Consider the following 21,004-nt stretch of genomic DNA (forward strand, 5'->3'; position numbering starts at 1 on the left):
TACCTATTCATGTTAAATAAGTTTTTTTTTCTTAAAGCTTTTCCACTTTTGGAACTATACTTTTAACTGCACGCTTGATAGTTGCTTGTTTGCATTCAGAAATGCATACTCTAAAGTAATTTTGTTTTCTTTACATCTTCATTTGTAAAAATCAGGCATGGAAAATGGCCAGGATCTCAGCTTTGCTTCTGTTATTTCAGCAGCCATAGAGTTTAATATTCACAGGAAGGTGCATTCTGTCTCTGTAATACGTTAATATCACTCATGAAGATGGCAACAGTAGAAGTTCAGAGTCTCTTCTTTGCCAAAACGTTTGCCACCACTCTGATTTTAAGCAATTGCATCTATTTTTTTCTGTTGTAATGGTACATATGGACAATTTTTACAGGCTGTCACCACACTGTCTAAACTACACTTCCAGTAATATTTGAACAGCAACTAATGATTGCAGCCCAACCGTGTGGTGATCCTGCGACAGTTTTAGCTGTAGATATTATGGTGAAAACAGATAGGGATAAAAACAAAAATTATCCGAGGCAGTTACATTTCCTATCCACAGGAATAGGTGGTGAGAAGGGCTGAGTGCTGTTTGCTTCTTTGCATTTGAAAAGCAAAAACAAAAAAAAAAACAACAAACAAACGAGAAACACTTGGAAAAAGAAAAGAAGAATAAAATAAACCAGAAAAGCAGTAACAAAGATGATCGAGAAGGGGTGGAAATGGCCTTTAGTGGTTAAAATCGAGGTGAAATCAGAAGGTGCATCACCTCTATTGCTCCCAGGTTTGCAGTAGGAGAGGCAAACCCATGGCCAACCCTTGTCCCCATTGGCTCTGCCCCCGCTGCCCACAGCACCCAGCTGTCTGCTTCCATTACCAACCACTGCCTGAGCGCTGCTGTGCCACATTGCTCTGCACTAATCGCCACCTCCTAATTGGTGGGAAAGAAGTTATGATCCACCAGGGTTAAAGCAAATTTGATTTTCTCTCTCTTATCTATGCAGATGGAGTGAGTTTATTAGGGAGAATTAAGGCCTAAGGCTGCTGCAAGCGACCTGAAGCAGCTGGGCATTAGCAGCAGATCCAGTGTAAGTCCCTCCTTTCATAGGACCATAGAACCACAGAGTGGTTGGGTTGGAACTTTTCCAGCCTCTTCCTGCCATCATGGGCTGAGTGCCCCCACCTGCTGAAACTCCCAGGGCCCAGCCATGGTCATGGGCACCTCTTACAATGGGCACCCACAGCTTAGGGCAGCAGTGCCAGAGCCACACTGCCTGTGCATGAAGAATTTCCTCATCGTGTCTGACCTATATCTCCCCATTTTAGAGACTGATAACTGACCTTTAAGTGCTAATTTCAGGTCAGCTTGGCTTGATGATGCATTATTTTGGTTGACTTACAGTGTATTTGGCAGAACTGACAAATGTGTCCCCCTGCCCCTTTGGCAGCTCCTAATTCCATGGAAGTTTGGGAGGTGTTCATCCTGATACAGGATCCAACACACTGCTGATACTTCACTGAGCAGCAGCGTCCAGCAGTGGTGGGATCTCAGTGTGAACCATAACTCCTTATGTTGGCAGAAGGGCACTGAAGGGCCTGGGGACAGGGAGTGATGGTCCTGTGGATGCAACTCAGCCTCTGCTCTGCCTACATTGCCTCCCCAGTTAGCAGCCAGACAAAATTCACACTGCACTGAGTGTTTCCATAGAGCAAACGTGGGCGTTAATTTTTATGTGCGGATTTTACAGCATTTTATAATGATACTTAGCAGCATAAAATGTTGGCACACATTGGAAATTGGTGAAAGTTCAGCCATCTAATTTGGGAAGGTTGTGCTTACAGGCACTAACACTTGCAGACAGTTTAATAACAGTATTTGGCAGTGTCTGTTAGAGCCGCTTAAACTAATTAATGCATTTGCTCCCTACAGAATGAAATTGAGTTTTCAGATACGTTTATAAAATGATGTGCATGATTGCTAAATATTTCATTATTTTGAACTATAACTTCTGGTGTTCTGTGTCGGTATGGATAGAGTACGTATTCTCTCATGACAGGTGTGCTGTCTCTGGAAGGTAATCTGTCCTGCATGTTGAGGCAGGCTGGTTCTATGATGCCTCATTGTAGTGGACTGCGGGATGCTCAGCAGGTTGGCCATGGCCATGCTGGGATCCAGCTGCTGTGCTCCCAGTACTGCTTCATCCTGTGGAGGCAACAAAGCCGTGCACAGGTCTCATGGGGAGCAGCGGAGGGAGCTGGGGTTGTACGTCTGGAGAAAAAGGGGCTCTGGGGAGACCTTAAGGTTCTCTGCAGTGCCCTGAGCGGAGGGTTGGCCTCTGCTCTCGGGCGACAGCAATAGGATGAGAGTGATGGCCTCACATCCACTGGGGGAGAATCAGGTTGAGTATTAGGAACGGTTTGTTCTCCAGAGAGCAGCCAGGTGCTGGCGCAGCTGCTCAGGGGTGGGCAGTCACCATCCACGGAGGTGTTGAGGGCTGCAGGGATGTGGCACTGAGAGGGTGGGCTGTGGGTCTCAGAGGGCTTTTCCAACCTGAACGATTGTGTGATCCTGCCACCGGGCTCACGGCACAGGAGTGGGACGCTGTGGGTGCCTCGCTGCCACCAGCTCCACAGGGGAGCAGGGCGCAGCAGCAGCGTGAGCTCCCTGCATGTTGTGTGCCTCGGAGAGAGAGGGCACCAGGCAGGGATTCCCCGAGCTCCCAAGGGCTCAGGTCAGCACGGATCTCGCTGGCTTGAGGAGAGGTAACAAAAATAAGAAGCTATGACTTGGTCTGAAAGAAACCTATCTGAAGAAATGATGGTAAACAAAATCTGTTTGCCTAAGGAAACCCTCCTAGCAATCAGCTAGTAACACAACTGCTTGTGCTAATGAACCCAAAGCTGTTAATGTGGTTTCTTCAGTTAAATTGATTCATGAATTTTGAAGAGAACATTATCTAATGAATTTTCTTTGAATAGAAAGCAATTAAAAGGACAAATCAGTCTGATTAACCCCAAAGTCACCCTACTGCCACAAATGGTGTACAGTTTGAAATTATATCATAAAAAACTGGAGCAGATTTGCTATCTCTTTGCCCTCTACTAATCCATGTAAATTAATGAACAACAAAGTTAATTTCTTTGATGACCCTTTTCTCGTATCACCTGGATTATGCTGATGTTTAATTTGCTTAATGTTATAATAAAGACTAAACAGATTTTTTCAATGAAGTGATTATCATTCCGTTGAGTTAAGAAGTGATTTTTATTATTTAACACATCCATAACGGTGTATGGGTTTCCTTTAAGAACAAAATCACATTTTGCTATGTAACGTAATCGGTGTCTTTTTTTGACAACTGAAGAAGGGAAATGTTGCAAATCAGTTTGTTTCTCTGCCGAACGAGTGGCGTGAGTTTCGCAGCAGAGCAGAGGGCCTCTTTCCTTTTTTTTTTCTTCTTTGCCAGCTCACTCCTCTGAGTTATTCACTGCTTAGATCTGCTGAGTTTCTACTGATGCCTTGGAAGAGCAATTGGTGTCAAACCCTATTAAGAGCAGCTATTGGTTGTCCTTTTGTCAACCAGTCCTGGGCTAGGGAGGTAAAACCCTGAGCTACAGAACGAAGCTCGTGCATTTCCTTATTCATTATTTCAGCAATTGGAATGCTTAGAAGCAATTTGCTGGTGAATTAAGATTAAAATAATGGAAGGTACATTATTTTTTTTTTCAGAGCCCCGTGTCATTAAGGAATGTGCCGTACATTCAAGGTCGCAGGCAGTCCTTACGTTTCGTAATGTCTGGAATGCTGAGCAGTAGCTTGGGGGGCTCGGCTATAAAATGCAGTCAGCCAGGATAATATGGGTCCACTGGCTCTAGGGCTTCTTCTGCCACGTGTCCCAGCTGAAGTTGGAAATTAGCTGGAGATGCGAGGGCTTTGTGAAATAGGTAGAGCCGGTTATTTCTTCCCTTTTTAATTTGACTCGGTGCTAATTTATGCTCTGCCAATTTAATGGAAAACCCGCGTTGTATGTGTTAACAGGATAATTGTACTTGAAGCAAATTAAAAATATAGGAAAATCAAAGCTTTAAATCCTTTTTTATAGTGATCGGTTACTTGAAGCACTCTTTCTAATAATCATGTATTTAAATATAGCAATATGGGACACAATAACAGGACGGTGTCTCAGGGCTGTTTAAATTTAAATTAGAAGGCTGCCATCGAGGCTACGCTTCGCGCTGAGTGCTTGGAGTATTTCGTCCCCTTGTTTATCCAGCCATGCATGCATACCAACAGTCCTCTCTTTATTTGCAGATTCGTTCACCAGAGAGGTGTTGTGGACCCTGCTGAGGGAAGTGAAGTTCGGAGAGACCATTTCTTACCAGCAATTAGCAGAGCAAGCAGGCAACAGCCGAGCAGCAAGAGCGGTGGGAGGAGCAATGAGGAGCAACCCTGTAAGTTCGTGTCAACTCTCAAATAAAGTTGATGGAAGATGGTGGATTTAGAGAGCTTTCTGGGCTAAATGTCATTAGATTAAATTTATCTGCTATGAAAACTGGTCTACCATGAGTAATAAGGTCAGTAAGTGTTTTTAATCAGCAATAATGCACAACCCAGTTTAATGTGATTTATGCCCTACCATTTATGGTGTTAGGTTTGGAAGAGGAACACTGCACTTCTTTTAATTCATCAGGCTGTACATATTTTGTTGCTCTCAAACTTTCTTACATACTGGGGGAGGGAAATCTTTTATCACTCAGCACCAACATCCTTTGTCAGGACATGAGGAGCTGTGGAAGCATTGCTGGATGGGATGGGTTGCTGTTAGAGATGGACTTCTAAAAGTGTGGAAGAGGAGGGATTTCAGTTCACGTCAATAATACACACCTGGATCTTTAACATAGTCTTTTCCTCTGCACTGGAGATAAGATGTAAATGGCATTTCTCCATTGGATAGATAAAGGTGGGTCACCTGAGCTGAGAGTAACTCTAGGTTAGTTCTGTTAATTTAGGAGAAACCATGTGTTACAGTACTCACTCTCTTCATCCGTTTTCCCAGTAATTATCTTTCCCTTTTGATTGTCAGGGTCTGGATTTTCAGATGTGACTCATGCACCAGAAACGCACTGATCACTCCAAGTGAAACTGGTGAGAATCACTGCTGCTCCATGTGGGCCCACTGGTTGGGCCGTGTTTGGATCCCCTTGGAAGAAGCTCAGTCCTGAATTAGGGAGTGTCTGGGCTGCAATGGGAATATCAGTGCACGGCAGGAGGAGGGAACTTGGTTCCTCACCCTGCGTTACTGCTTTGTCACTGTGCAAAGGAGAGGGAGAGGGAGGGAGGAGAGTGCCCCTGTGCCTGGCTTTACACATTCCCTCCTTCCTTGCCTTTAAAAAAAGTAGGGAAAAAAAAAAAAAAAACCAACAACCACTTAGATTTCTGTTAATATCATTGTGGCCTTTTTTGGCCATTCTTCACCGTATTTTCCCTCATTAGCACTTGCCCTTAGCAACATGCATCTTTCCATACCCAAATGCCTCTCTTCTCCAGCGTTACACCTGCTATAATCTTTGACCTTCTCTGTTGTTTCTGCATTCGGTTCTCCCAGTTTTTTTCCTTTAATGAGATACATAGAAGACTGCAACATGTAGTTGTAAAGCAGATTCAGGAACCTGTTTTCAGAAAACCTGGTGGCTCTCCATATGAAAATAATACAGGTGGGGGCTTTTCACGTTGCCACCACATACTGTCTTTGTATCTTGTTTCATTCATAAAATCAATCTGCATGTTATGCATAGTCAGGCTGCATGTCATGACTCATAGGTCTGAAGGATGGCATATATGGAAAATACTTGGTGAAAAGGGGCTCCCAGTGAAGTACATAAGGAGTGTATTTGTGACTACACGTGGAACATGCATGAAATTACCGATTAACTACAGGAGATGTCTAGTAATAAAAATATGGAACAGGCAAGGATGTCATTATGGTATCATCAGCTTGCTTTCTATAATGAAATATTGGAGTAGTATTATATTAATAGAGCTCTTTTTTTCCCTGAAGCTATACATTAGTATCTATACTACAATTAAAAATATTCTCGGGACAGAAACCACTCTAGCCATAGCAAGGATGGGAAATAACAAAAATAAGATAGGATCCCATTTAAGAACAAATTGCAGTAGCTTTGCTGTCTATTTTCAGAACTATTTTCATCCTTCCTCATGGGGGAAAAAGCAGGGATTTTCACACCACAACCTGCTGTTACTGCTGCTTTGGATGCTGCTGCTCCACTGCAGCCTGAGGGCAAAGCAGGGTACATTTCTAGGCAATAGCAATTACGTATCCTTTTGCACAACACTGTATTGTTATTCTTTGAGAACTGTTTCCTGCAGGTTTGCATTGTATTACCTTCTCTTAATGTACACCAGATTATATTGGAAAGCATTCCATCATATTAAAATAGTTTGTATTGTCAAGTGCAATACGGTGTACTGACGGAACGCATCTTTATGCTGCTCATATGAACTGCTTCATATGAAAAGCTGATGTACACTTAAAATATCACTGTATACTTCTTTATGGAGCTTAGAAGCTTAAATCCATTAGACGTTATGCTTGTTTATATGGCAGTGTGCTGCATGTATCGAATTTTGGAATACGTGTGGACATTTTCATGTATAAACACACTTGAAGTTTGTTGATCAGATGAGATATTGGGCTTTAAATCTACCTCAACAGATCATCAAACTGAACACGTCATGCAAGCCACAGCATCGTTAAAACAGCAGCAAAGAATTCAAAGAACCGTGGTGTTAGCAACTGCTCCACCTGTAACGTGAGCTTCCGTGAGATACAAATTCTGGGTTTGAGTAGTGTAGCAGAAATGTGGTGTTCTGTTAAGCAACAGATTAGTGGGTTTTGATCAGAGGAGAGAAACCAATCTTTAGTGAATGCTGTTATTAATGATCACTGCAGAGGCTGTGCAAAATTGTTGAGTTGTTTGCACTTTGAGATGCTTCCTTGATTAAAGGACTGAGTCATGGCATGGTGACTGTATTATAATCGTGATTTAATGAGGACAGCAATATAGGTAAAAATGAGGGCTTGAAATAAAGTGGAGCTGGATGCAGACATTGTGCTATTAGTGAAATATTGTGATGAAATTGTGTACCTTAGTGTTTTTCCAGGAAGTACCACAACGTTGCTCCCTTCTACAAACCATGGGTCGGTGTTTAATTTTGGTAGTGTGCATTCTACAGGTTTCCCTTTGTAGTGGGGTTGCTTCCCATAATTCATACAATGACCTTCAAATTTATGAGAAGGTGGAAGAGGTGCCAGCAGCAGCTGAAAGATGCGACATCCCTGCTTCAATTTATGCCAAGGACATGATGGGGATGGCTCACCTTTTGCAAGAAAAACTTCAAATACTTTACTGCAGTTCAGATTGACTGCAAGGTCTGTGGTCCTCAAAGGGAACCCATAAAGTTCAATTAAAAATCTCATTAGACTAGTATAGGAGGATCAAAAAGAAATCACAGAGACTCATGGGAAATGGCGAATGTTGGGCTGATTAGTCCAAGGCCATCCTAAATGACTGTTCTGTGGCTTAAATAAGACGTCTTCAGCGCTCTGTTAACAGCAGTAACAGCTACATACGTTTTTTATATTCGATCCAGTGGTGTTGTTGTTTAGGTTAAAGCCGAGCTGAGTGTCTGCCATGATGCTGAGATCGAGCTGTGGAAAGTCAGGGATATTATTCAGGCAAAATAGTTTAAACGTTTGAGAGTGAAAGGAGTAATTGTGCATTTATGAGAAGACTGTGAAGTATGGATTTGAAATGTTGCAAACACATAAAACCACTTGTGCATTAATTCCTGAGGTGGCTAGCAATAAAGATGGACCCATGCTGGTTCGCATTACGGTATTTGTTTCTGTGAGGGAATAGGGGGAGCAGAAGCGATAGGACATGAGCAAACTGAAAGATTATTTTTTGCTAAGTGTGATTCGTGTTGTATGTTATAACTTGATATTTCAGCTGTTCCCATTATGGCCCGGCTGATCTATTTTTGACAGTTTGGCAGCTTTCTGCAAGTCTCCAGTCCATCAGGCAGTATAATAGGACGGCCGGTTTTCCGTGGCGTCAAATTGAAAACTCTTAACAAGCGGAGCACCGCGGCGGAGCGCTGCGCTGCTTCATCCTCAGACGGAATTTGCTAAATGCAGTTCAAAGGCAATCGATACCTTGTGCAGGGAGTTTTTTTCCCCACCTTTTTCTAAACAAACGCATTATTGAGGAGTTAGTTTATTCACAGATTGCCATGAGCGTTAATGACCACCCGAGTCTTGTTCTGCCAGTCACCCAGATGGCTGTTGATAAAGATTTAGCATCATGTTCTGAGTGTCAGGGCTGTCAGTAGTGCTGAACCATTTGACCAGAAGAAAAAACGCACAGGGAGCTATTGATTACAGCTTCTCAGTGTCACTTGTTCACCAGGATTTAGGTATTGATGAGGCTGCGAGTGAAAACAAGCTCTTTCCCTTGTGGGCCTCTACCCAGAAGAACAAAAGCAAAGTTGGAGAAAATATTCAGCTGGTGCCCAAATCAGAGGGATTCTGCTATTGATTGAAGGGCCCCTTCATGTTATTTTTGTTGGAGACAAATCTATGGGTTTGGAAGTTTTATAGCGTTTGAGATAGGGTCTGTGTAAGTGATGGATTCGTGTATTAGATGAATTAGATTTCACAGCGTGAAGATTTCAGTGGAGCTATAATATTATGAGCTGCTTGGTTATTGATAAAAATTACATTAAATGTAGCTGAGGCATTAAAGCTCCAGACTAGGGTAGTTCTCCCTCTAAAATGTCCTTAGGGCCCTAATAAATTTTAGCAGGTTTAATTATTTTAGTAGTCTGAAAGTTGTCATCACAATTAAGCTAAACTGAAGCAATGTTCAATATTTTTAAATTACAGAGACCATACGGCCTTTGTAGCACTTTTTTCTTTTTTTGTATCCGATGCTGCAGAGGATGAGGCATGTGCTTGCATGTGTTAGGACAAGCTTGGTATGAAATTCTTTATTTTGAGCATGGAAGATGCTCTATTTCATACCCTCTATCCTTGTGGCTGTGTTTTCCAGCTACAGCCATTAAAGCAGTGTTTCTGCAGCTCTGACGTCTCAACATCTGCCCTAGAAAGGAGGTTCATCAATTCCTCTGCTTATTATCTCCCATAGCATGGCAAATGGGCTTGTTTAGCTTGGAGAAGAGAAGGCTCTGGGGAGACATCATTGTGGCCTTCCAATATTTGGAAGGAGTTTATACACAAGGGGGGTTACACCTGTTTACGAGGGTGGATAGTGATAGGACAAGGGGGAATGGTTTTAAATGAGACAGGGGAGGTTTAGGTTGGATATTAGGAGGAAGTTTTTCCCCCAGAGGGTGGTGAGGCACTGGAACAGGCTGCCCAAGGAGGCTGTGGATGCCCCATCCCTGCAGGCATTCAAGGCCAGGCTGGATGTGGCTCTGGGCAGCCTGGGCTGCTGGTTGGTGACCTGCACACAGCAGGGGGTTGGAGCTGGGTGAGCACTGTGCTCCTTTGCAACCCAGGCCATTCTAGGATTCTCTGCAAGAAAAGTTGGTGCTTTCTAAGAATGCATTAATTTGTGCCTTTCCTGTAGGATACAAACTCAATTCACCAATATACGTGCACTCTCTTACAAAAGAAGAGCAACACAGCAGAAATCTGAGATTCCCCATTTCTTTCCAAACCACCCAAGCCAGATTTCCATGTTTGATGTGATGCTGAGCAGCTCAGCCACACATCCCTGATTTTGGGACCTGCCCTGCAGCCATCATAGGAAACCTGAGACCCACAGCGTGCGCTGACAACCTGGCTGCAGATGGCATTGCTCCTCTGCACAATACAGTACTTCTTTTTTTCACTTTCCCTTTCTTAACAAAATTTAACAGCAGAAAGTGCTTCTAGAAATGTGTTGGCTTATTTCTGTGACCAAATTCCCAGCAAACAGTTGGCTTTTTGCTGTCTGAGCAGTCACAGGGAGCCGGCTCAGAAAGAGCTTCGGGCCCCCATCCACAGCAAGATTTGTGTCTTTACCATCAAAACACCCTGATATATTCTTTATATTTTTAACAATTGCAATCTAACCTTGGAGAGTTTATTACTATGGATTGGGACTGCTTTGTCATGCAAGACAATCTGCCTGTGCTAACTGGTGCAAGGGGCTTGTAACACCTGAGAAAACTCCAAACAAAAAGAATTAGAGAACACTTCCAAAAAACAGCGTGTTTAAAGAAGTCGTAAGCCATGAGGGTGGTGGGGTGTAGAGGAGAGGTTTTGCTGGGACTTGCTGGAGTTGTCATGGATGCCTGATTCACTCGTGGCACCGCTAGCTCCAAATAAAGCAGCTATTAGAAGCATTTGTTATTAAACCTGGATTAACAATGAGCACCTATGTGTATTCCATTTTAATGTGATGGCTTTGGGGCTCAGATTGAGATTTAAAACTTCAGCCATCTAAATTACTTATCTATAACAAAAGAACTGGCCTAAAATAGTTTCTCGAGGTCTGGCTGGGGGTCTGAGTCTTTGGCTCAAACGCGAGCACAGCTGGAGCTTCACTGAAAAAAATATGAGATGGGAGAAAGAGAAGTCTGTCTGGAGTTTGTGCTTATGTACGTATGGATAAATGGATGTACTCTCACTTAAAATATCCACGCTTTTAGTAAGTTATTCTTCTCACAGGTCTGTCATTGCAATTGAATTACTCTGTAGTTACCAGAACACACACTGCGTGATTAAAGATGAGGTATTGCATTTTTTATGATGTGTATTTCAACTATGATAATCACCTGCGATTAAAAAAAAAAAAAAAAAAAGGTGTGTTTATGTAGTTCTCTGTATTACCAGTCCATTATGTAACTTCTTGCATTGATTTTTCAGAATCCCTGGCATTTGGCTATAAATGATACAAAGGAGGAGGCATGAGAAGAAGTTCTTAAATTGGCTAGGTGTGAATTAAATCTCTCCTGTTGTAGGTTTTAAAAATTCAAAACCCATTTTGGATTGACTTGCTGTTAAATAATAAATAATGCCTTGTTCTTATATGGAATTTTTCAGCAGAGCACATTGAGGTGCTTTAGAGGGAAGAGGAATTGGCTGCAGGAGCTGAGACTCATGGAGCTCATTCATGGACATGCTGCTCTCGTGTTTTCAGAGGTTTCTTTTGCAGGAAAGCAGCCTCTTCTAACCCTGATGTGATTGTTAATAATTGCCCTGTACCTCCGTGTCTATGTTTTGGGGTGGCACTGGCTGTAGATGTCTCGTTCTGTGAAAATGAGCTTGCTGCAAATGCTCAGATGCCTACATGTGCTGCATGGTCTTAAATGATGCTCTTTCCTTTTATCCTTTGCAACATCCCATCCAACCTAAATGCTGCCCGTGCAGAGGCATCGCCTGGCAGGAGCAGAGCTCCGAGGGGAAGGGCATTGCACATCAGCATGCTCAGCACTGCCCTCCCCAGGGAGCGTGGCTCCATGCCTTGGCTGCTCAGTGTCCCCAGAGCCAGGAGCTGGGGATGGTTCTGCTCTCAGCGTGTGTAGGGTCATGAAGTGTCCCTACTGGGTGGGAAGTGACTGCCTGTGCACTTGAGAGCATGGGCAACACAACTGTAATTCATCCCATTAACTTCATATCGTTAGGTGCAGGCCAATGCAGTGCAGTTCCGGAGCCTGAACATGCACTTCTTCCATAGAAGATTTTATATAGGGAGTTTTATGCATGGGTTTTAGCTATTTTAAGACATTGCATCGTTTTTGTGTAATAGCATTTCTCTGAATGCTTTCCCCTAACTGCTGGGTGGTCAGCAGAGCCCATCGGCATTGCAGGATAGTCTGTACCCTGGAGGGATACAGGCTCAGAAAGAAAAGAGCTCTTGGTGCAACACTCCTGCATCCTCCTCTCAGGTGGACGAGAGTCTCCAGCACAGTCTTTAACCTGGGTGTTTAAATCCATGCCACTACTAGCAAATGCTGCTTCAGTAGCTGATTTATTGCTTGTAGCCCTTCTTCACACCGTCTTCTGCTTCACTCCCCTTTGCTTCACCCTTTGCTTCCTTTCTTATTTTTGTGTGTTTTGCAGATCCCAATTATCATACCGTGCCACAGGGTGATTTGCAGCAGCGGGCAGATCGGCAACTATGGAGGAGGAAACCTTATGAAAGAGTGGCTTTTGTCACACGAGAAGCTCCAGAAAGAGAAGTTAGCAGATTGATGCGGCTCAGCCACAGCTGCTCGACAGCCAAGGCACACGACTGCAGCTACTTGGCTTATAACGAGCTCTCAGAGCACCCAGCAGAATTCAGAAAAATGGTAAATATTTGAGTGACATATAAATATAATGCAACATCCGAAGTGGAATGTGTGGTGGCACCACTATATTAAAAAAGCGGGATGCGTCCTGAGGGATGCAGCTCGTATGCCCTTTCTTGTTTTTACATTTTACAGCAGAATGACTGCAGCAGTCCAGGCCTGTTGTGCATGTATTTTGTTCTCATCCCCGGTTCTGTCCTGTTCTATATTTAATGTCCATTAAAGCAAGGATAAGAGAATGGGAGGGGCATGGCAAACGCGAGGCGCAGGCATCCCTCTGAGGATGCTTCTGGGTGGCCGAGGAGCCATGCGGCCAGCGTGTCCCCGGGCAGCCCCATGCCAGGGCTCCAACCCACTGCTGAAATGGTTTTTGAGTAAAGCCCACGTCGTGGGGTGTGGTGAAGGGCAGCCGGAGGGAGGTGGCTGTTGAGTTACTGGTTCACAGATTTTCTTTCTGGATTGTGAGAAGCCCTCAAGGCAGGAGTACAGATTTTGCTTTTGTGATCGTTGCAAAAAGCAGGTGGAGCTGTAGAGGCTGGCAAGTTGCTTGAGATATTTGAAATAAGCAGTTAGGTGAGTGCAGCTTGGGCACAGGATTGGATGGGGCTCATCGTAGTTGCGTTGTCAGCAGCAATAGCCTTCCTTTAGCGTTGCCGTTTCTCTGTTGTGTGAAGCTTTGTTTCCTGTAGCCTCTCCGCAGAAAGGATTGGAGAAATGTTAGCACTGAATTCTGAGATGGTATAGAAAGGGTTCTCTGAAATTGCGAGCCACCAAAAGCTGGAATTTTCAGTAAGGGAATCTTAAATTCCAAGTTAATACTGATACTGGAAATACTGTTTGTTTGTGGTTTTTTTTATGAGTTTATCATATTTTCATAGGCGCCTCTTTAGAAGGGCCTTTGCTGACCAAGAAATTATGGTGTTACAGTGCTTTAGTTAAAGTAGTATTATTGATATCTCAGAATTACTTCAATAAAAAAACTGCTTTGCATGTACAAGTGTCTTTGTGTATGTTTATAAATAAAACACGGTTTGTGATATATGGAGAAAATAAACTATACCCAACTGTACAATATAAGGCTGTATTTTTATCAAGGGTTTCTGGTGGCAATATAAACCACGAAAGCAAAGCTCAAGTGGTTTGCACGTGTCACCAGAACCCCAGGATAAAAATATAGCCTTATAATATGTACAGTTTGGGGGTATTTTATTTTTTTTTATAACGGGATATCAACAGAAGGATGCGATACCAAATGCAAACTTTAACCTCTTCCACGTTTACCCCCACAGCGACGTTCTGTGCCACGTTTGCTCTTTCAGGTGTCTGTGTTTTCAGCTTCCAGCAGGTGCCACCCTGGCATGGCAGGCGCAACCACGTGCGTAACTGGGCTGTGAGGCTGCCAACCCCCACTCCGTGGCAATAATCTGAGCACCAGCGTCAGTTATTAAAATTCATCCTTCCCTGTTGTAAATCCCTGAGAGCAACCGCTAGGCCCACGGTTTGTTTGCAGATGAGAGCGTGGCTGTAAATGAGGCGTGCAGCTGCCCGTGACTGATGGGCACTGCTGGGCCCTTCCTGGCGTGGCATGGTGTGGCAGGGTGGCGGGGGCATGGCCCTGGCCCTGTCACCTTTGTTGGCCCACATCACCCCAGCGCCGATTCTGGTCCTGGGCTTCCTCACCCCGCCATGCAGAGCCTGCTGGCGGCACGGAGCTGAGGTCACTGCTGGGTTTATGAAAACACCAGAGTGGGGAAAAGATATTAAAACACTGGCATCCCAATACATATCTCTGTATGTATGCACATGCAGTGGGAAGGAAAAAAAAAAAGAAAATACCATGCTTGGAAACAAGACAGCTATGTTCTTTTTGCCTGGAATTGGGTTCCTCTGACCTATCAAGTTTCCTCCCATTCAGCCTCGCAGTGCTTTGAACTGCTGACATTGAGACACTGTGCAGCCAGGCACGACAGCTGGCTCTGCAGCATCTAATACCAACACATGCTGTTTTAGCCCATTTCCAGAGACTAAGATAATGAAAGATTCAAAAATAATATTTGTTTTGGCGGAACTACATTTATAATGAAATAGATGCCCTTGACCATGGAAGAAACTGAATTTTGCGGTGGGTCATTCTCCCCCCTCCTTCTTTTTTCCATACAAAACACTCTCTACAGCCAGTCTAAGGCCAATGGAAATATTTAAAAGGAACACGTTGTATTTCCTGGGTCAGATTTACAGCAGCATTGTGGTGACACTGGTTGTACTGTTTTATGCCGGAATGAAAAATGCAGATTGCATCCTATGTATCAATACCAAATGGGGAAGGGCCCCAGGCTCAGGAATTGTTACAGATCACTTCCTTGGAGGCAGAGTTTGCCGTGTTATGAGCTCATACTGTAAGCATCTTAAACAGGAGAGCAATTCATGGCAGATACAAGGCAGTTTTTAGATATATCCCCAAACCTTCTTGTCCCGCTACTCTTCCAACCAACTCATTTGGAGGAATTAGACATCTGATGAGGGCCAGAATGATTTGCCCCATAAAGTTGCTGTTCAGTGTTACTAAATAGTTCTCGAGCACCAGGCACTTTGTACATAATATTTGATACTTGCTATATGGCTTGTTGGTTGAATGATGAGCAGCAGTGTAGCTGGTAGGACAGTGTTACCTTTTTCCAAATATATTAAATTATAGACATTTCAACCCGTGTTTTCTATAAGCATCACAAATCATTATTTCTTCCAGAAATCTCTCAGATTATTGCATTTAATCATTTTGTCCAATGTTTTACAATATGTAAAAGTCATAATATTTGTAATGTGTATCGCTCCCAAATCAAGGAGATGCACGTTGCCTTAAAAATGTTGATTTGCTGTGATAGGTGGTGCTGAAGACCTGCTTTCCTTTAAAAAAAATGCAGTAAAAAAATAAAGCCACAGAAAGATTGCTTAAAAACTTAAAGCACAGTAATCCAATGGGAGCCCTGTAAGATTTATGTACTATTTCAAGAGTAATTGCTTAGTAAGAATCTTACAGGAATGTAAAAATCCTCAAAGAATTGCATTTGCAGATTTAATTGTAATTCCTTTTATAATTCCTGCAGAAATTGAACAGAAATAGCAATCGAAGGCTTCCCTTTAAAACTCCCTGCCCTCGCTGGGTTACTGTATGCCTCCGGTCTGAGCTGCTGTGGCTGGCTTTAAAAACAATGGAAAATATTACTGACAGCACGCTCACTTGCCATTACAGCACACAGGATATTTCAGTTACATTGATGTGCAAATACAGCTCGTCAAAGGACTATGTGCTATTTTTATTTCAAATAACATGCACAGGGTATGAGTAACAAATAAATACAATTAATGCGTGGCATGAAAAGATAGCGTTTTTCCCAGCTTTCTCTCTATTTCTTTTCCAGGATACGCCTTAGCAAAACCCAAAATCTTCCCCTATTTTACAGGCTGGGATTTCCAGGTGATTTGTGTTTAATTTTGCTATTTTTGCGGTGCCCTCTTCTTGGCAAAGAAGAAATCTGATCTTTCTCAAGCATTCATTTTTTCCCCCCACGTTGCTATTGCCGGAGGGGCAAGAAGGGCCATCCTTGGCTCCGGCACCACAGCTTCACCGTCCAGGCTGCATCCCCTTCACCCCTTATCGGCCCTCCCCGGGCTGATCCAGACCAGCCCCTGGCCCGTGTGAAGTAACAGGCAGCTGGCAGCATGGTGGGGCCAGGGCTGGACCCGGCGGCACCGGCGGGCGACAGCGGGGCGGTCTGGGCTCCATCAGCCTCACGCTGTGGCCAGCTCATCCATGCGGGGCTGGCCAGGAGCCTGGGCCTGGTAGCGGGGCCACGAGGTGAAAATTGACATGAGTGCGGCGCGCTGGCAGCCCTTGTGATTGATGAAAGGATATTGTTAACGAGCCTTTAAAGTTTCTCGTTAATGGTTGCTCTTTTATTTTTTCCCCCATTGAAAAAAGCCAGAAGAAAAAAAAAAAAAACAATTCCACATGAGCAGTAATTAAGATCGATCTCATACAGTACGTTGAGTTATCAATTTTTAAAACCTCTTCAAGTGCCTTATTTAGTTATTTTAAACAGTGCTTTTCATTTGTTACAGCGAGCGGGCCTGGAACGTGGCAGCGAGGGCTGTGAGCACATAGGGCAGAATAGCAGCACCTGGTGTCCCTCATCCTCTGCTGATCAGCTCTAGGACTCAGGTTAGACATGGCAAATCTACCACTAGGGGTGGGAGCTGCAGGATTGAGGGCAATTCCTTGTAGAAATCTTGTGTCTTTGTTGAACGTTGGCCGTGTTTGCCATTCGTTATGGGGCTGTGTTTGTTGTGCAGCGCGGCACTGCCAATGGCTGGCCGTGGTTGTTTGGAAGTCAGAACACAGGCAGTGGGGTCTGTGAGGTTTTCTCACACGGATCTGAGGTTGGTAGTGAAAAACCATGGTGTTTCCATTCATCCGCAGTGTGATCATTTGAAAAATTACTGTGTTTATTTATTGAACTTGCTATCGCGGCTCAGCTTTCCTCAGAAGTTTGACAGATTATGGCCCATGGTTTTTACAGTGTAAGACTCAAATATGATCCTTATTTCTACTCTTCTTCTAAGCACGTTCCACATCTTTTAGAAAGTAGCATTACTGTGATACCTGAATGCAAATTTAATTTTAGGGAGTGATGGGCAAGCAGCACTCCTCCAGTGTTTAACCACAGCACATCTGTGGTACATTGAAATGCTTTCTTTGTAATGCCCAACAAAAACATGTCCTTGTTCCTTCTCCAAGCAGCGTTTAATCCCAACACCACTTTTTAGTTACAGATAATCTTCTAAGGGGCTCGGGGCAGCACATCACCCATATGCAGGCCATGGCAATTTCTGTCAGGAGAGCTGCTGAGAGATATTTAGGAATGCAAAGTCTATCTAGTGTGGCCCATGGTCCTGAGCCATCACTGGTACATGGAGTTGGAGTGATGTGGGGATGACCATGGAGTTCTCCTGCCAGAATGATACATCAGCAGGGCTGGCCAAGCAGCTCTTTGCCCTCTTGCTGTGCCCTGGCACTGAGTCCTGGCTGCATTTCTCCTCTTCTTCATGGCCAACGAGCCCAGGGCCTTGCCAGCCTCTCTGGATGGGTTTTGTTTTTTTAGCTGTATGCAAACATCATCCTTCCCAGTGTCCCAGAACACTCGTCATACACTTAGCCACCGTTCACAAGGTGAAGGTGCAAGCACTTCCGAAAAAAAAGCTGTGCACAAAAGCGCTGCTTGTCCTTGCAGTGCGTGTCGGACACCAAAAATATCTGACAGAAACAGGGAGCAGCTGAGGGCAAACGGATCAGTGTCTGTTCATGCAGCAGCAGCATCCGGGTAGCAGCAGGAGGGTGCAAAGCTGGCACTGAAGGCACAGGGCAAGTAACAAAAGGTGAACAGGGAAATCCGCATACAGAGAATGAGCTCTGATGAGTTACATTCCACATAGCCACCAACAAACTGGAAAGTAACAGCAAAAATTGAAACAGAACTGATGTGTTGTTCGTGAACATTGCTTCAATTGTAATGTATTTTGCGGCAGAGATTGTTCTGCAAATGCAGTGAAGTGCAAAAAGAAAGGCACTGAAGTTTGGACCTCTGAATATTGCTTGGGTTGGAGATCACCTCTGTAGCTGCGGGAGCATCACTGCAAGATGAAGAAATGTTCATACGCTCCAACAACTCCATCACATTTGTCCTCTAAAATGAGCAGACTGAAAACACCCCGAGTTCTAGCGGAAGGCACCATTTTGAGGAGCAGGACATTGATTGAACGGCTGCTTGTCCCCAGCTCAGTCATCAGTCATCCCACACCGCCGTTCCCGATGACCAGCAAACTGTCTGCACCCTTCTGGTTGTCAAGAAAATTGTGACAAGGCAAATGTCGGATCATGTGGAGCCTTCTGAATTTTTTGACCCCTTCAATCTGTTTTCCAGCCTGCGTATGGCAAAGAAGCTGTGACAGACTAATTGCTTGTCTCTTTTCTCCGGGCTGAGGATAAAGACCAGGTACATCATCTGATTCTTTCATATTAGCAGCATCCTCTATTTCAGTCTTATGTCCTTATGTCAACCACTGCAGGATAGCTCTGGATAAGCTGCCTTTCTGCCAGAGTTGGAGCAGAAGATGTTGAGGTCCAGCAGTGTTTTGTCCAGTGCAGTTCCTGCAGGTCTGGTTTGGGCAATGAGGCTGTAGCATATGTATGACTTGCAAAAAAAAAAAAATACCTTCACCCAAACACAAAATATTTGTTTCAGCCTACATGTAACATTTTTAGGTAGAATGCCCTGTGTTTGAAATGAACCACAAAACCATTGATCTTGATTTTACTAAACTGCCCCACTCTGTGACTGTTATCCTGGACAGCTGTTTTCCTGGGCATTCTTTTAAATTGTTTCTTGCCATTGGCAGTAAAACAATATGAGAATTGTGGAGTTAGATGGACTGTGTAAACTGCAGAGATGGATTTTTCAGTTTGGGAACTGTAGTGAAAAACTCTATGCAAATTCAGATTCCAGTCCTCTTTCCAGTGCTTTGTAGCTTATCGCATTTATTTTGAAGAATTGAAGAAGTTAATAGTGTTTGGTTCAAATGGAAATTGGATTATTTTTGGCTATTTGGAATTTGTTTATAAATGGCTCTTGTGATTTCCTTCAGATCTGGGAGAACCCTGGGGAAGAACCTGCAAAACTTTTCCAAATAATTACTGGAATTCAGTAAGTAGCCTGTTAAAGCACTCCAGTTGAAGTGCATTACAGCTCCGAAATGCTTGTGAAAATTGCAATGTGTGATTGTTGCCAGTCAGGCTTAACTAGAGAGGAAGTGAAATGTAGAGCCTTACATGCTGCTGGAGAGGCAGCAGTGATGAGTAAAGCTGGTTGGAAAGCTCAAATCCAGATTGTCCCTGGAAATCAAGTGAGGTTGTGTTCTGGGGATGTGTAATATCTGAGACGTGCTGTTTGTGCACTCCCCATTAGGCACTGTCCCAGTGGGGAACACCTTCCAATATTTGAAGGGAGTGTATAAACAGGAGGGGATGTGACTGTTTGTGAGAGCGGATAGCGATAGGACAAGGGGGAATGGTTTGAAACTGAAACAGGGGAGGTTGAGGTTGGATATGAGGAGGAAGTTTTTCCCCCAGAGGGTGGTGAGGCACTGGCACAGGTTGCCCAAGGAGGCTGTGGATGCCCCATCCCTGCAGGCATTCAAGGCCAGGCTGGATGTGGCTCTGGGCAGCCTGGGCTGCTGGTTGGTGACCTGCACACAGCAGGGGGTTGGAACTGGGTGAGCATTGTGCTCCTTTGCAATCCAGGCCATTCTATGATTCATGGGCAAGTCCCTTGCTGAAGTCCCACTAAAAGTCCCAAGGCACCAGCAGCACAGCCAGACGCTGCTGGAAATTGAGGCTTACGTCCTGATGTTCTGGTGAGCACAGCATTGCACAAACCTCCTGGATCACCGGGATGGTGGTGGTGGCCATCCTGGAGTGCGCCATGCAGCTCTGAATCTCAACCATGGTTGGAGGGCTTGGTGACACCAGGTGATGAGGTGGGAGCTGCCTTCACCTCCTGCCAAGAGGTTGCAGAGCTCTGGGTTCAAACAAAGCAGAACTTTTCTGTGCCATAGTCCAAATTATCCCCACACTGCATTATAGTTTAAGCATTAAAATTCAAGGTCTAAATACATAGTTTTAAATTGGAGTTGAGTTTATGCACGATACAAATGCAGATGTATCTTGCTGAGTACACAGCCCATAAAATATGTAGTGTAAGATCACTCATTTATTTAAAGACGCTTTTTACTTCAGATAGAAAATGACACAAATCTAAATATTACAATGCAAAGTAATGTGTAACTGTCTGTATGTTATAGCCTTAACACTATACTTCTGATGCAGAAGAGATATAAAAGCTGCACTTTAATTTCAAGCAAATTGATCCCAGATGTAAATGTTGTTTTGTTCCATGGAAGATAGTGCACAGGTAAAGCAAATATCGTTGGTTTATAGTCCAACAGAGTGTTGCAACAGGATCCAGCTTCTTCTGCCTGGGCACTCATAAAAGCCTGGTGGCTGTGACAGAGGAGAATGCCTGAAAAGGATACCATAAAAAGAGATAGCTTTGCTTTTTATCCTTTAAGAGTACAGCCACCTGTGATCTAAGTAGCTGTTTTGAAGCCAGGAAAGCTTCTTGATTTGTCAATTATCCTGCAGGCAAAATCTAAATTTGGCTTGTTTTCCATTTCTTTCACATTTCTGTAGAAGTATTTTTCTCCCACTGTATTTGTGTTTGATGTAAAAATAAGAAAATAATAATATCAATAGATACATGTTTACTGACTCAGTGAGCCACTTCTTTCAAACTAAAAATAACAAAGGTACTTCTGCTTCACTTTGCTTGTAGGTACTCCAAAGTCAGAGGCACTTTGGGCAACATATATGCAGCATCTTGGCTTCTTTGCCATTCCCAGTGAAGGGAACGGCGAGGAAGGCCAAACATCCTGCTGTCACATCTCTTGTTCTGAACAAGAAGATTTTGAGTAAATAAACAGGACAACCTGTGTGCTGGAGCAGGAGACACT

The 21,004-nt window shown here is 43.9% G+C and overlaps 1 protein-coding gene across 1 annotated transcript in view; it reads left to right on the forward strand.

Moving 5' to 3' along the window:
- MGMT (O-6-methylguanine-DNA methyltransferase) overlaps nt 1–12,284 on the forward strand; it is a gene marked incomplete at both ends in the record, with an annotated part of 133,998 nt that extends 121,714 nt beyond the window's left edge. Inside the window, 2 exons of the mRNA XM_079535956.1 lie at nt 4,310–4,449; nt 12,153–12,284. Of these exons, the coding sequence (XP_079392082.1) occupies nt 4,310–4,449; nt 12,153–12,284 (272 nt within the window). The remainder of the gene's footprint in view (nt 1–4,309; nt 4,450–12,152) is intronic.
- Between the last annotated feature and the right edge of the window lie 8,720 nt (nt 12,285–21,004).

Source organism: Tetrao urogallus, assembly GCF_951394365.1.
Source record: "Tetrao urogallus genome assembly, chromosome: 5".
NCBI classification, from domain to species: domain Eukaryota; kingdom Metazoa; phylum Chordata; class Aves; order Galliformes; family Phasianidae; genus Tetrao; species Tetrao urogallus.